This window comes from Schistocerca americana, chromosome 4 (genome assembly GCF_021461395.2).
Source record: "Schistocerca americana isolate TAMUIC-IGC-003095 chromosome 4, iqSchAmer2.1, whole genome shotgun sequence".
NCBI classification, from domain to species: domain Eukaryota; kingdom Metazoa; phylum Arthropoda; class Insecta; order Orthoptera; family Acrididae; genus Schistocerca; species Schistocerca americana.
Window position 1 is genome coordinate 633212275 of NC_060122.1, and position 15936 is coordinate 633228210.

At 38.0% G+C, this 15936-nt stretch overlaps 1 protein-coding gene across 1 annotated transcript in view; it reads right to left on the minus strand.

Moving 5' to 3' along the window:
• Positions 1 to 15936, minus strand: part of LOC124612511 (cystatin-like) — a 100717-nt gene that overhangs the window by 30753 nt on the left and 54028 nt on the right. The window contains exon 3 of the mRNA XM_047140757.1: positions 7502 to 7606. Coding sequence (XP_046996713.1) covers positions 7502 to 7606 — 105 coding nt within the window. The remainder of the gene's footprint in view (positions 1 to 7501; positions 7607 to 15936) is intronic.

The following is a 15936-nucleotide window of genomic DNA, read 5'->3' on the forward strand; positions in this document are numbered from 1 at the left end:
CATTTAATGAAACATCATCGATATGGGCTTTCAGAGCTGAAGGCCCACTTGTGTACCCTTGATGACTGCATGACACAAAGCTTTATGCCTTGCCTGGGCCCAGCATCACCAACATTGGACTCCTGATGGCTAGAAACATGTTGCCTGGTCAGACAAGTCTCATTTGAAATTGTATTGAGCGGATGGATGTGTACGGGTATGGAGATAACCTTATGACTCTGTGGACCTGCCAGCAGGGGACTGTTCAAGCCAGTGGAGGCTCTGTAATAGTGTGTGGTGTGTGCAGTTGGAGTGATATGTGATCCCTGATACATCTAGATACGACTATGACAGGTGACACATATGTAAACATCCTGTCTGATCATCTGCATCCATTCATGTTCACTGTGCTTTGTGACGGACCTGGGCAATTCCAAAAGGACAATGCAACATCCCACATGTCCAGAATTGCTACAGAGTGGCTCCAGGAACACTCTTCTTGGTTTAAACACTTCTGCTGGCCACCAAACTCACCAGACATGAGCATTATTGAGCATATCTGGGATGCCTTGCAATATGCTGTTCAGAAGAGACCTCCACCCCCTCATACTCTTATGGATTTTTGGACATCTACGATGTTAAAATCGCCATTCTTGAAGTGTTGAAACCACTCATGACACATTCTTTCACTAATAGCATCTGTACTGTACGTACTTCAGAGCATATATTTGCTGTGTTTAATTACTTTATCTGGAATACCATCTGCATCACATGAAAATTTGTTCTTACGTTGATTTCCTTAGGAGGGGATTGAATTTCAGAGTTATGTTTTTAACAAGATAAAAATGACTCAGACTTCATATCTGCATTGTCACATTTATCCAAATCCCAGTTTGAATTTTTTAACAATGAATTAAAAGCCCTAACATTGTCCTCATTTATAAATCTCACTTTTCCTGGAATTTGTGCTGTGTAGATTAATTACAGTAAATTTTGTTGCTTCATTATCTGAGAATCCAGTATCAACCACTTCTATATTATTACAAATGTTTGCACGTCAGAAAAGATTTGATCGATTGTAGATTTAGAGGTCTTTCCAGGTTTACTGTATTCGTGGCCAGTGGATGGTAAATTGTGTTAATACAACAAATTATTCAGTTTAGATACATTTTGATAGGTTATTTGAAAGTTACATTGAAATCTCCAACTAGAATAATGTTTTCTTTAAAATCCCTTAATTCACTAAAGAGTTTTTCTACACTGTTTAAAAATGCCATAAAGGTGCCTGATGGGGATTGGTATATGCACACAATGATTATTTTGGGTTCTTTACATTTGCAAACACAATGTTCAAAACTTTTTCAATGTTATTTATATTACTGAACTGAATTTCTCTGCATTCAATTCCTTGCTTTCAATATATGCATTTTCTCCACCTATAAAAGTCTCTCTACAGAAGTTACTAATAATTTCAAATTCTGTTATTCTAGTGGTACAAGCTCGGTTTTCCTTCAACCAGTGTTCACTCACACTTAAAACTTAAATATCCTTTAGCTGATCAAGCAAAAGTACTTCTAATTCAGCGGTCTTACTAGTTTAAATATTCTTTCTTAATCTGCATTTCATTAGTGGAAGTGAAGAGATTTTTTTCACTGTAATGTAACTTTATGTGGCTTTATCAGTTCAGTTCATTCTTACATACATTTTAGTTGAATTTCAATAATTATTGCAATTTATCCTAGAGTTTCAACTTTTCTTTTCGTAATATTGTACACTCCATGCTGGATTTTCCATTGTTTGGTTATTGACATGAAAACTGAAAAGTAATGGAAGAATACAGATGTAATTGTTACAATGGAAACAAGAGAGCTAAATGAAAACATTTGCCATGTGTATCAGATATCTTTGCTTTTCCCATTTATGTTTAATGACTTCTGTTGACCATGAGAGAAGAATAGTAATATGTCAGACTTTGTTATTTGATGAAAGTCTTCTAAGAAAGTTACTTGTCCTGATCTGAACGTAGCTGTTGCACCCTATGTGTCAGCTTCCATGTGCTTGCATGAAGTCCCGTGTTTTGCTGTGATGGTACAGTGTCGTGTTTGCACAGCAAGAGAATCACTATCAAGAGGGTTCTGCACTGGGCACCAGAAGAGCTGAGTTGCATGTGCAGTTCGTTTCTCCATGCACATGTTTATGCTAAGATTTAAATTTATTTTCTGTTTCAACTACACTCTGATACCATCCTATGAAGTTTTTCAGCACCCTTTCTGATTAAAAACTGTGATCCCGAAAGGGGCCTATACTTGAATTGAGTTATTCTTGAGTTACAATTGGAGAGTAGCCTAACATGATGGAATTAATAAAACCTGTTTTTCCATTCCTGTGGTTTTCCTCCTATAAACAGAACAATTCTGATAACTGTCAGGCAGCATTTCCCCTGTAAGCACTGACAAATGGTGATCCCAAGGTGGCCGGAAGGAAAAGTAATGTGTCAGAAACACAGTGAACCATGCAATAGTCAAAGAATGCACTGTTTCAGGATTAGCACTAAGCCTTTGCCACCGTTCTGGCCACACAATCCTGTTCTTTGGTTTGCACAAGCAGAAGCATATTTCTGCTGCATGGGAAAAATGGCTAATGTGACGAAGTTTGCCCTGGTCTTAAGTCCATTGGACCACAGATTTGCAGTCGAGGTACAGCCTCATACACTAAGCTCAAGACAGAATTGATACAACATGCGGCTGCCTCCCAGGAAGATCACATAATCACATTCGACAAGTGCTACCACAGGAAGAGATCAGCAATATCAAGCCATTGCAGTAACTGAGTCATCTACGCAGTAAAGTTGACATGGGCACAGTATCGGATACCTTGATATCAACATTATGGGATAGCTATTTGCCACTGTAGATCAAGGCAATCATTGCCTCACAGACAGACATACAGCTCAATTGAGCAACACATAGATATGTTGGTAAGATTGTTGGTTTGGTGATAAGGCAAAGAAGTGTTCACCATCTTCTTTGTTCCCAAATGTCGCTGACAGTTGGCAGTAGGTGCAACTTACTGCTGAACATCCTCAAAGTGCCTGTTTTTAACCGATTGAGGGTCCGGCATCAAATTCCTGGTAGACACTGGCTCAGACCTGAGTATATTGCCTTGTATGCCTCTGCGTGATTACCAGGCACCAATTGCTTTTTGCCTAACAGCTACTAACAACTGATCAATTGCAATGTATGCCACTCAACAGCTGGACCTTAACATTGGACTGTAACACCATATCACAGAGGCAGAGCAGACTTGGTGCACTACCAGCTACTAGCAAATGTTTTGAATGCCTGCTTGGTGGACAACGTCACCAGCCTTACTGTCACCGCCTTCCACTGCTGCATAGCAGTCCACAATGCCAAGCTGATGTCCAGTGGTGAGTATGCTGCATTACTGAGGGACTACCTGACTTTGACCAGGCCACCCAGTGCCGCAAGCTGAATACCCCATGATACATTGCACCATATTAAATCAATGGATGGACTCTCAATGGTGTGCATGTCTAGATGTTTGCTAAGTGTTTGGCTCCGGACTGTTTAGCAACTGCGAAGGCCAAATTTGATTTCATGTTACAGGAAGGCTTAACGTGACCATCTAAAAGTTTGTGGTCATCGGCATTATACTTAGTGCCAAAGAAAGGTGGCACCTGGCACCCATGCAGTGATTATTGTGGCTTAACTTTCAAACAGTTTCTGACAGATACCCTATACTGCTGTTAAGGGTCTTTTTACACACTACATGGTGCCACCATTTTCACTGTCTTGGACTGAGCAAAAGCTAACACCCTGATACCTGAAGCTGCAGGAGACATACCAAAGACCACCATAATCTCACCTTTTGGTTTATATGAGAGCATGATTATGACCTTCAGGTTATGCAGTGCAGCTCAAATGTGGTAGAGATTTATAGATTCTGTTCTTCACAGATTACCATTCTGCTTTGTTTATCTTGATGATGCCCTGTTGTTCTCCACCAATCTGGAACAACATCATCAGCACCTGCTTGAGGTCTTCAGATAACTAGAACAATATGGAGTCATACTGAAGACAGCCAAATGTGTTTTTGGGCCACCAGAAGTGACATTTCTTGGTCATAAAATCTCAGCTGTGGGCTTCCTTCCTCTAACTGAGAAGGTAGAAGCAATACTACAACCACTCAGGCCACCTACAGTCAAGGAATTATGACGTTTCTTGGGTGTACTTAATTTCTACAGATGACACCTTCCCAATGCAACAGAGATACAGGAACCTTCGACAGCAATATTGTCAGGTCATAATGTTAAGACAGGAAGTCTCTTGTGCACTGGACAGAATATATGTTCTCCGCATTTGAGGATGCAAAGTAGAGCATGGCTGAGTGCAGCATTTTAAGCATCCCCAAAACTTGGTGCACCACTAGCTACTGTCAAACTTGGTGCACCACTAGCTACTGTCATGGATATGAGCCAGATACCTATTGGTGTGGCACTCTAACAAAGCCTGGCAGCCACTGGCATATTACTCCCACAAACAAAATGGAGTATATATGACTGTGAGCTTCTGGCTGTGTACCAGGCAGTCAGATATCTTCATCTGCAAGTCAAAGTATGAGTCTTTACTTTCATGACTTCTCTTCTTCTACATTGATCTATAAATGTTTACCAACAACAGGTAATGTATGTGTGGTGAGAGGGCGGAGAGGGGGGGGGGGGGGGCTAGCGGTAAATAGAAAGCAGAGCCAAATCTTGTAAATAGGGTGGATAAATTTGGGCTCCAAATCCCTCAGCTTTCCTATAGCCAAAGGACACCTTATATGCAGATGCATTCTCCTGAAATGGGGTTACTTTGTTTTTTTCCTTCATCACCTTTTTCTAGAACATTTGTGTTGTATGTGCCAGTTATTGATTTGCCCTTAGTAACATAATTATCAAGAAGAACTCTTTTTGTATTCCAGATGAGACTTCCTATCATCTTTCTTACAGATGAGATCAACTTGACTTTTTGGTGCAAAATTAATAGCTGCCACTGACTGCAAATGGGTTTGTTTCTTACATTAGGTGTTATCCACAGTAAAAAAAAAACCAGTTCACAAGGTTTACTGCATTCTTTTTAAAATGATCCAAACATTCAGTCTTCATGATTTTCTTTTAGCAGCTTGTTCTTGCTCTTAACTGATAAAAGTGAGGTTGACAATTATCTTTGTGAGGCCATTGCTTTCCATTGCTTTTATTTCTTTGTGAATAGTGGGTATATCTTTCACAGTGTCCACAGGAGTGTGTGCGCGCACACGCTTGTGTGTGTATGTGTGTGTGTGTGTGTGTGTGTGTGTGTACACTTTTACAAGAAAAAAGCAAGAACTTGAAAGCTAGTGTGAATGCTGTTATTTCCTGTTATGTGTCTCTGTGCACTACATATTGGTCCGCTGTAGGTGAGAAAAGCATTTCTCATATTTTACATATACACTGTCTATCACTCAAGTGTATGATGGAGGATTCTTTTCATTCATATTAAGATTTCTTCCTCCTCCATTCATTGATGAAGTGTTGGATGTATGAGTGCTTGTTCACCTGTGCGTAAGTTATTATTTGCTTATATTTAATATGCTCAATCAGTTTGGGATAGATATGTAGAGGTCCAAAGAATATCCATACTGTATCTCCTGAAATATGGTTCACGAATTTTTATAAGCCAGTTCTTGTGATATATATATATATATATATATATATATATATATATATATATATATATATATATATATATATATATATAAAAAAACAAAGATGAGGTGACTTACCGAACAAAAGCGCTGGCAGGTCGATAGACACACAAACACAAACATACACACAAAATTCAAGCTTTCGCAACAAACTGTTGCCTCATCAGGAAAGAGGGAAGGAGAGGGGAAGACGAAAGGAAGTGGGTTTTAAGGGAGAGGGTCAGGAGTCATTCCAATCCCGGGAGCGGAAAGACTTACCTTAGGGGGAAAAAAGGACAGGTATACACTCGCACACACGCACATATCCATCCACACATACAGACACAAGCAGACATACCGGGATTGGAATGACTCCTGACCCTCTCCCTTAAAACCCACTTCCTTTCGTCTTCCCCTCTCCTTCCCTCTTTCCTGATGAGGCAACAGTTTGTTGCGAAAGCTTGAATTTTGTGTGTATGTGTGTCTATCGACCTGCCAGCGCTTTTGTTCGGTAAGTCACCTCATCTTTGTTTTTATATATAATTTTTCCCACGTGGAATGTTTCCTTCCATTATATATATATATATATATATATATATATATATATATATATATATATATATATATATATATATATTTCAGTGTCTCCCACCTGAGATTTTACACTATCTCAGTTGTACTCTTTCACAAATCAAACAAGACTATATGACAATTCATATACTTCTTTGTATATTCATATACTTCTTTGTATACACTCTATGTTTATGCAGTGACACAGGTTCCACCCTCTTAAGCAGCCTGCAAGAATGGGCTATATATATGTTTTGTGTGCAGATATTTGTAGACAAACTATACCCAGCATCCTATCAATGATTTGTAGCCTGTCATTTGTTTCACCTATTACTGAGGCTATATGGTTGTTCCACTTAACATCTCTATACATGGTTACTTACAAATATTTGCATGACATGACTGACTAGTTGTAACTAATTAATCCTGTAGTCAAAGGATATCACACTTATGTTTCATGAAGTGAAAAATTTAGCATTTCCCTACATTAAGAGCTACTTGTCAGCCTTTGCACAAGGCTGATATTTTGTCCACATCTAAACAAGTACTACCGCAATATGTACTGGATTGCATTTGTTCATATACAAGCCCATCATTTGAGAAAACCCTGAGATTGCAACTGATACTATCAATCAAAGCATTATGTATAGCTTGAACATCAATGATCTTACAACACTCCTCCGAGTCAAACCAAACCTCCTCTGGTGTCAGTAGATTATTCTCAGTCCAGGGTAATGTGCTGTGTCCTGTTTGTCATGAAATTCTCATGTGTCTGCCTTAGAAGGCAAGACAATCATCCCTATTGTCATTTTGCTCAGTAAGTTGGAGATGAGTGGGGTAGCAAATTAGGGGTGGAGTGGAGAAAAGTAAACAAAAGAGAAGTCAGGTTAGAGTCAACTCCATTAAATTCATATATATGAACCCACAGTACAGTGATGGTAACAAGATGTACAGCAAGGCCAGGTTTGGTATGAGATTTGAATGCACTAGACTACAGAGAACATTACAAATGGGAGAATACAAGGCATGAGAGGCAAGCCTCAGCTCGTTACATTCTTTACTATATGAAACTTAAATGTCTTACAAACTATACACAGTGGGAAAAAATGAGATTAAAGAGATACAATTTCAAACACAGGTGTCAGTGAACACAGGTATTATGAAGGGAAATGGAGATTCATTAAATATGAACTGTTTTTGTTTCATGTTTCTATGATATAACGCTTACCGATTCTCCTGTTATAATGCAAGGGGAACTGGCATCATCTTCTCCACTGTTGGTGTTGGTGCTACAAACTTCTAGCCGGATGTAATAAATTACACCTTCAACAACCTAAAACAAATGTACCTTTTTATATATCAGAACCACAATGAAGTCCAAATCTGAAGGCAGGTTCATAAATGAAGCATAACACTTACAAGAAAAAGCACATTTGGTACTGACTCCAATGTACAACCAGCACAGAACTGACCTCTTGGATGGAGAATGCAGCTATTTATACAAACACTGAATATTGCTGGATGCCAATATTTACATAATTATCAAGTATTCCTGAATGTACAGAAATTACAATCGTAAGATATTTCAACAACCTTCCAGATAAATATCAAATCTGTTAATGTAAACTTTCGTGTGTGTGTGTGTGTGTGTGTGTGTGTGTGTGTGTGTGTGTGTGTGTGTGTGTGTGTGTTTGTGATCTTCTCCCAAACCCCTGGATCAATTTCAACCAAATGTAGCCTTTGAGTATCAGCATCGTGGGATTTATATCCTCCTAGCTCCAATAGGAGTACAGATGCAGGCAAAAATGTCTTTTTCAACCCTTGGCATATTGTCTCCCTGTACAACAGACATGTTCCACTGGAATGATGGTGCCGAGTGTAAATTTTGGTTGTGTTCATTACCAGAATAAACTCGACATAAATGTTAAAAAGTGTTTAACATGTGAAAAAATTGATGTATATCATGATAATATGTGTATGGCAGGTTTTTTTAGAAAAAGTTTCGGAAGGAAGACATGGTGTGGCCCAAAATTGCGTAACTGAAATCATACATGGAGCTAGTACCACATCTTACAAATCGTGAGAGCCAATACAAAGACTTTGCTACTGCAAATCGCGTGCCATGAAGGGCATAATGTGCATAAACTGTAAAACTGTATACCATTTCACATGTGTAAAGGCAGATCCAAGATGAAAACTATAGTGTTGCAAAAGGTGTAATGAATATGCCCTAGACAAAGCACTACAGAAGAGTGACTGCAAAGTCGAAATTATTGCTATGCTGTTAGAAGAGGTACATTCCTTGAAATACAAATATACCAATAACAATCAATGTGAGTATAAAATAAACAGTGATTTTGTAATTGATAATGGTACTAGAACCAGCAGTAACAAATATGATACCAACTGCAAAAAATCTAGGAAAACCGCAAAAAGTGGTATAGCATGTGTAAAATGTGAAACAAAATTTCACTTTCGATGTGCAAAGGTGGACTGCACATTGAAAGGAAATGAGAAGTTTAGAAAAACATGGAAGTGTAATATGTGTAGGCCTACCGATATACTAAACAGGGCTGCAAATATCCCGCTAACAAACAGATTTGAAGTGCTCGATGTAGACAGTTACGATGAGACTCTTGAAGCTCAAACAGAACACTCTCAATCATCGAATGCTGCAGTAACTCTTCCTGAAAGCACTACAGTTTCTGAACTTCAACAAGGACATCAAATTCTGTGTGATGCTGCTGTTCCTGTTCTGAAAACCATCTGTCAACATGAATCTCTTTATAGTATTCCAAGGAAGCTTATCATTCTTGCCGACGGTCACGGTCAAGAGATTGCTTCTCATATAAATGAAGTTGCTGAAACTGTGAAGGCAACAGGATTCATCAAGCCTGGAGCATCTCTCTCTCAAATATGTATGTATATACATTCAGAAGAAATCAGTAAGTTGTCATCCAAGGATTTCATTGTACTACTTGGTGGCTCTAATGACATGTACCGTAATGAAACATCAGTAGCCTGCCAAGAACTAAAGAGGTGTCCTAGGACACACAAATGTAATATATGTAAACATTCCACAGAGGTACGACTTACATCAGTTGTCTTGTGTGAACAGAGAGATCAAACTTGCAAATGAACAGCTTTCAAACGTATGTAAACGGTTTAAAAATGTAAATGTTCTAGATGTAAGTAGTGTTGGTCGAAGATTCCATACCTCACATGGGCTTCATTTGAACAGTCTTGGGAAAAGGCTTTTAGCACAAAAACTAATTGAAAGAAGCACAGGCAATAGTTTTACTACAAATTCAACAGTAATGACAAAATGTGTTTCATCGCCAACCACAGAAAAGAAAAATAGTGATTTTTTCCCACAGCAACACATTCCAGTAATAGTCAACACTCCAATAAGACCTTTTTAGGCAGAACAGAAGAGAGCACAGTGTAAATGTTGTACATTTTGATAATTTAACTTGTGTGAAAGCTAACATTAAGGAACCAGTTAAAAATACAATTGATATGCTATATTGTTTAAAAATATTTCATCAGAATATAAGAAGTCTTTTGATTAAAAAAGAAGACCTGCTGCTTTCTCTGCAAGAAACAGCTGACACAGATGGAATTATTCCTGATGTGCTCTGCTTAACTGAACATCACTTGGAGGAAGCCACAGAAATTAATCAGCTACATTTAAATAGTTATAAAATTGGTTCTTCCTACTGTCACAACAACTTAAGACAAGGTGGAGTGGCATTTACACACACAATACTATTAAGTCACAAGTTATAGATGTTTCTAAATACTGTATTAAACAGCACTTTGAATGTTGTGCAGTCAAATTAGAGCTCAAAACACAGTTCCTGGTCATAGTAACAGTTTACAGGGCACCTATGGGAAACATTCAAAAATTTCTCTCTCAGGTAGAAACAGTTCTTACTAAATTTTATAGAAACAGTAGTAATGTCATCACATGTGGTGACTTTAACATAAACTTACTCACAAAAAATAACAACCAGAAACTATTAGAATCACTACTGTTAACCTTCAATCTGCTCCACATGATCTCATTCCCAACAAGAGTACATGGGCACAGCAAGACCCTGATTGATAATCTGTTCCTAGATCCCACAAATTACAATGAAGTGATGACATGGGCTGTAACAAATGGTCTGTCTGATCACGATGGTCAAATGACAACCCTAAAACTTGCCAGCAGAAAAACAGCACATGGCCATTGTAACCAAGTCAAACATGTTAGAACAATAAATGCCAAATCTACTTGCTTGTTCAGACATAGTTTATGCCATGAACAATGGGGGAAGTATACCAGGCTGACACAGTGAATGAGAAGTTCAACTCTTCCCTCAACTTATTCCTTAAACATTTTGAAGCTTCTTTCCCCCAAAGACAGATTAAAATCATACCAGCCTGTAGTAAAAGGAAAGAGTGGTTAACTACTGGCATAAAAATATCATGTAACAAAAAGAGATATCTGTATGTACAACAGAGGACTAGTACAGACCCAGCAGTAAAGTTACATTAGAAGAAATACTGTAAAATTCTAACAAGTCTAATCAAGAAGGCCAAACAGTTGCACTAAGAAAAAAAAATTAGCAACTCAAAAAATAAAATAAAAACCATATGGCACATCATAAAAAGTGAGACAAATAGGGACATAAAAGCTGACAATAATAAACACAAAGTTGCAGCCTCAGAGTTCAAAACAATTTTTCTCACTATAGCTGAAGAAACAGTGAACCATAATAAACAGTCTCACACAGAAGCTATTGAACTACTTAACCACATTGAAATAACAAGTAGCACTTCATTTCAGAAGTACAACCCCTAAAGAAATTGAAAAAAACCATAAAATTACTCAAAAACTCAGATTCCTGTGGATACGATGGCATGTCAAGTAGGTTTTTAAAATCATGTGCAGACTTAATCAGTTATATATTGTGCTATTTGTGCAACCAATCTATGGAAACTGGTGTGTTCCCAGATAGATTAAAACATGCAGTAGTTATGCCAATCCACAAAAATGAGGCAAGGGATGAAATAACCAATTATCGGCCCATCTCTCTGCTGCCAGTGTTCTCAAAGGTATTTGAGAGAAAAGTGTCTGATAGGATTTATAGTCACACTACACAAAATGGCTTACTGGCTCCTACACAGTTCGGCTTTCGTAAGGGCTCCTCCACAGACAGAGCTATATTTAACCTATCAGATGAAATTTTAGGTGAATTAAATTACAAAAGGTATCCAATGGGGATATTCTGTGACGTTGCCAAGGCATTTGATTGTGTAGATCACAACACACTCTTAAAAAAGCTTCCACATTATGGCATTAAAGAGAAATCTTTGACTTGGATAGAATCATACTTACAGAACAGGAAGCAAAGGGTTGTCTTAAGGGGGACAGGTACAGCATTAAAATCAGACTGGGGAAATATGAAGTATGGGGTCCTGCAGGGCTTGAGTCCTGGGCCACTAATTTTGATGATCTACATTAATGATCTATCAATCACAATTAATAACAGAGCAAAAATAGTAATGTTTGCCGACAATACAACTAGCCTCGTAGAAGGACCCAATTCCACAATGCAGGATACAGCCATGACAGTCTCTACTCAAGTACAGAAATGGTTCACTGTGAATAGCCTAACCTTAAATCTTTCAAAAACCATTATGATACAGTTTCTGACAAAAAATAAAAAAATGTAGTTCCTGAAATACATGTTAACAATCACAAAATTAATGAAACCACACATACAAAATTTCTAGGTATTCAGATAGACAGTCACCTAAGCTGGAAAGAACAAATTGATCAGCTGGTCAAGAAACTTAGCTCATCGTGCTTTGCACTAAGAGCTCTCCATCAGTTAGTGGACAGAGAAACAATGTTGTTGTCATATTTTGCATATTTCAATTCTATTCTCTCCTATGGCATAAACTTCTGGGGAAATGCTGCAGGTGTTGAAAAAGTTATTCAGAATACAAAAACGAGCAGTGAGGCTAAAATGTGGGGTCCCTAATGGGGCATCTTTCAGAGGACTCTTCAAATCTCTCAGGATACTTACCATCACAGGTCAGTATATATATACTCACTGATGTTATTTGTAGCCAACAATAGGGAATTGTTTCAGAAAAATTGTGACATCCACAACCAAGACACAAGACAGGTGAAAAATTTTCACCAAGGCTCTGCAACTCTCACTAAAGTACATAGGGGAGTTACTGAGTCAGGTATAAATGTCTTCAATAAGCTCCCTATCAATATAAAAAGGGAAGTAAATAATATACAGGTTTTCGAAAGGAAGCTAAAATCATTCCTCATCAAACAAACTTTCTATAAAATGAATGAATACTTAGAGTTATAGGGTGTAAGAATGGGAAAATTACCTAAGAAAAGCACTCCCTTAAAGATAAAGTGTGCTACTGTTACTTGTAGTTTAACTGAAATTGTGGTGATAAAATGTAAATTTATCTATGTTATTAGGAGAAAACGTGAACTCCCATGTATCCCACACTCTTGAGTATTCACTTAAACCCCTTCTCAAGGAATGCAGTTAAAATTTCTATTCAATCCAAACCATGACCATGAAGCAAATTTGCCTGCTTATATATGTCAGTAGCATAAAAATATGCACTATCACTTATTCTACAATTTTAAACAGCCACTTAAACTGTTTCTGGCATAATGCAATCTTTAATACTGCATGCAAGTAATTGTTCTTGTTAAATAAACAAATGTCTGTGCAATGTAATGGATAAATGTTCATGTACTACTGTAATTGTATCAATTGACTTGTCCTATATTACTTGTATGCTGGTTGTATAATATGTAATCAACAGGACCAAATAAATTAATAAAAATAAATAAATAAACAGTGTTGACCCTATGACATCCAAGTAGTGACAAAGGATATAACACCACCAAAAGCAGTGCTTTAGAACTTTTTTCATAGTCCTGTTGTCCACACAAGTGTAAAAATCCATACCAAGCCTCCTGGGCTCTATCTCAGTCACCAACGCTTAGCCTTACAGCACTTTTGTCTTTGTCCTGGACATCCAGTGTCCACATGCGAGCCAGCTGTCTTGCTTCTTTGGTGCTGGTGATTATGTACGAGAGTTGCCCAGAAAGTAATGCAGTGCACATTTTTTCGTCAGTAACTCTTTATTGAATATAATGATAATTACACACACAAAAGACTGGTGTTTTATCTACACACACTATTTTTCCACATAATCTTTATCCCATTTTAAGGTCTTCCTCCAGCACAAAACATGGGCGTGCATGCCTGTTGGTACTAATCCTTGTCCTGATGGTGGAGCCAGTGATTCACTGTGTAAATCACCTCCTCATCACACTCAAAATGCCGAGTCATAATGCGTCTGTCCTCATGAATGACAACATCAGCTTGCTGCAACATGTCAGGTGTGACAGCCGTGGATGGTCTCCCCGACCACTGCAAATCATAGAGGTTCATCATGCCCAGTAACTAACTCTACTTCTGTTGACAGCAGATGCTCCATAGACTTTCCACAAGTGTTTGTGAATATTTGTGAATATTGTGTTTCTTTCTCTGTAGTGAGAAATTCAGTGATGGCATGTTGCTTGTAACGCACATCACCTAAACTATTTTGAAACTGTCCTGCAGCTACGCTATCTGTTGGGTGTGACGGAAACTTGGCATGCACACTAAGGAGATTTCAAATAATACATATATAACATTTCATATTTGTAGCATTGTTTTCGGCTGATAAAAAAAATGCAGTTCATTATTTTCTGGGCAACACTCGTATTTCATGTAGAGATCCTGAGTATCATCTGACTGAACAAAGTATTTATTGTTGACTAGACCTCATGACAGTGAAGCAGAAAGAACAGTGTAAAGCGTACAGTGTCTTGGTTCACTGTGCTGTGTGTGAATGTTGTGACAGGCAGTACAGTACCCCATTCTCTCCATTTTACATTAACGTATATTGACAGCATATCTGCCAATGTTTTATTAAAGTGTTGTGTGGGACCACTAATCTGTGGATGGTAGACAGTTATCATTCTGTGTGTGATGTCAGAACATGGAATTATCTTTTGTACTAGTCTCAACTCGAAAATCTTTTCAGATGAGACATCATCACACAGGGTGATTTGTGCTTCCAAAAGATGTCTTCTACAAGGAACTCCAAAATTTATGGAGCTGCAGCAGTTGGCACTTTTGGTGATTGCATAGCAAGTGAGGTAGTCAGTGCAGACTATTATCCATCAATTCCTGTTTGTTGAGTTTGAGAACCTCCATTAGAGATCGATATCGATTCCTATACAGCACAATGGCACTGCTACAGTTGGGACTGGTACCAGATGCCCCAGAGGTAACTGCAGCATGTCCTTTTATTATTGGCATCCCTTATAGTGTCCCACAGCATAACGGGCCTGTCAAGACATGGACAGTGATTCCTGCATCTGTTTCTATCTCAGGGTGTATATGTGGACAAGGAAAAAAATTCCAGGATTTTTCCCGGATTTCCCGATTAAAAATACACTTCTTCCCAGGTGAAAATACACTTTTTCCTTGTTAAGTGACAGTATACTCTTCCCCGGCACTGTAAAACTCATCAGTCCTTTGAATGTTTATGGTTTTATATACCAATGTAGAATATCCCAGCACTTTAGAAAACAAATCTCATGGGGGAGGGGGGGGGGGGGGGGGGGTGGAGGAGCATGTCACGTTTTGAAAGACCTTTGATGTGCAGCAACATGTACACTGCATATTTTCGTATTACAAAGGTATAAATTTGAATTCCACCAAACACCACATGTCACTTTCCAAAGCATTGAAATCGAGTTTGCGATGCACTTTTGTAAGCCAGTCACAGCTCACGTCATGTGATCTCACCAGCTGATGACAGCATAGGACATGTGATGTAGTCAGTCAATAGCAAGATCACTCTTAAGTAGTGCGAACACGCAAATAAGAAAAATTAATGGTTTAAATTAATATACATAGCATTCACATATAATATTGGTCTTTAAGATAGATAAGCTGGAAGAAGAGCTAAGTGCCCACATATAATGTTGATCTTTTTTACATGTGTTACACTTTAAGATACATCACACAAATGTGCCAGTAAGATTTTTAATAACAACATAAATTTCTGATCTTCTGGGCTCGAAATTCTTCTAAATGGTCATCCTCAAAGAGTTGATTTTTAAATGAGTGTCAAATGCTTTGTGATTTAAGAAATTCATCATACATTCTTGCACGTAGTTCATCTTGCATAAAAGGAAATTTACTTTGAAAATAATGCTTCTCAAACTACCATTCGCAATATTTTCTCGTGACCTGTTGGAAATTGGTTTGTTTCAACAGTTGCCAGAGAGTGCCAGATAACAGGCCTCACTGTGCTTGTGCAGCTACTATGACATAGGAAGCCTGTATGTTCGTACGTTTAAAACATTTAAAGATCTTGCATTATGTCATAAAAGAAACAAGACAGAGGATAGAGGATACTTCAAGAGCATCAGAATTTTGCTAACCATTCTGAAATGCATAATTCGGCTTAAAGTGCACATTTGTATGTCCTGATTCAGATGTAAATTTTCTTGAGTGCCAGTATTGTATTAGCTCACGTTTGGTTCTTTATTATGGCATAATGCCATAC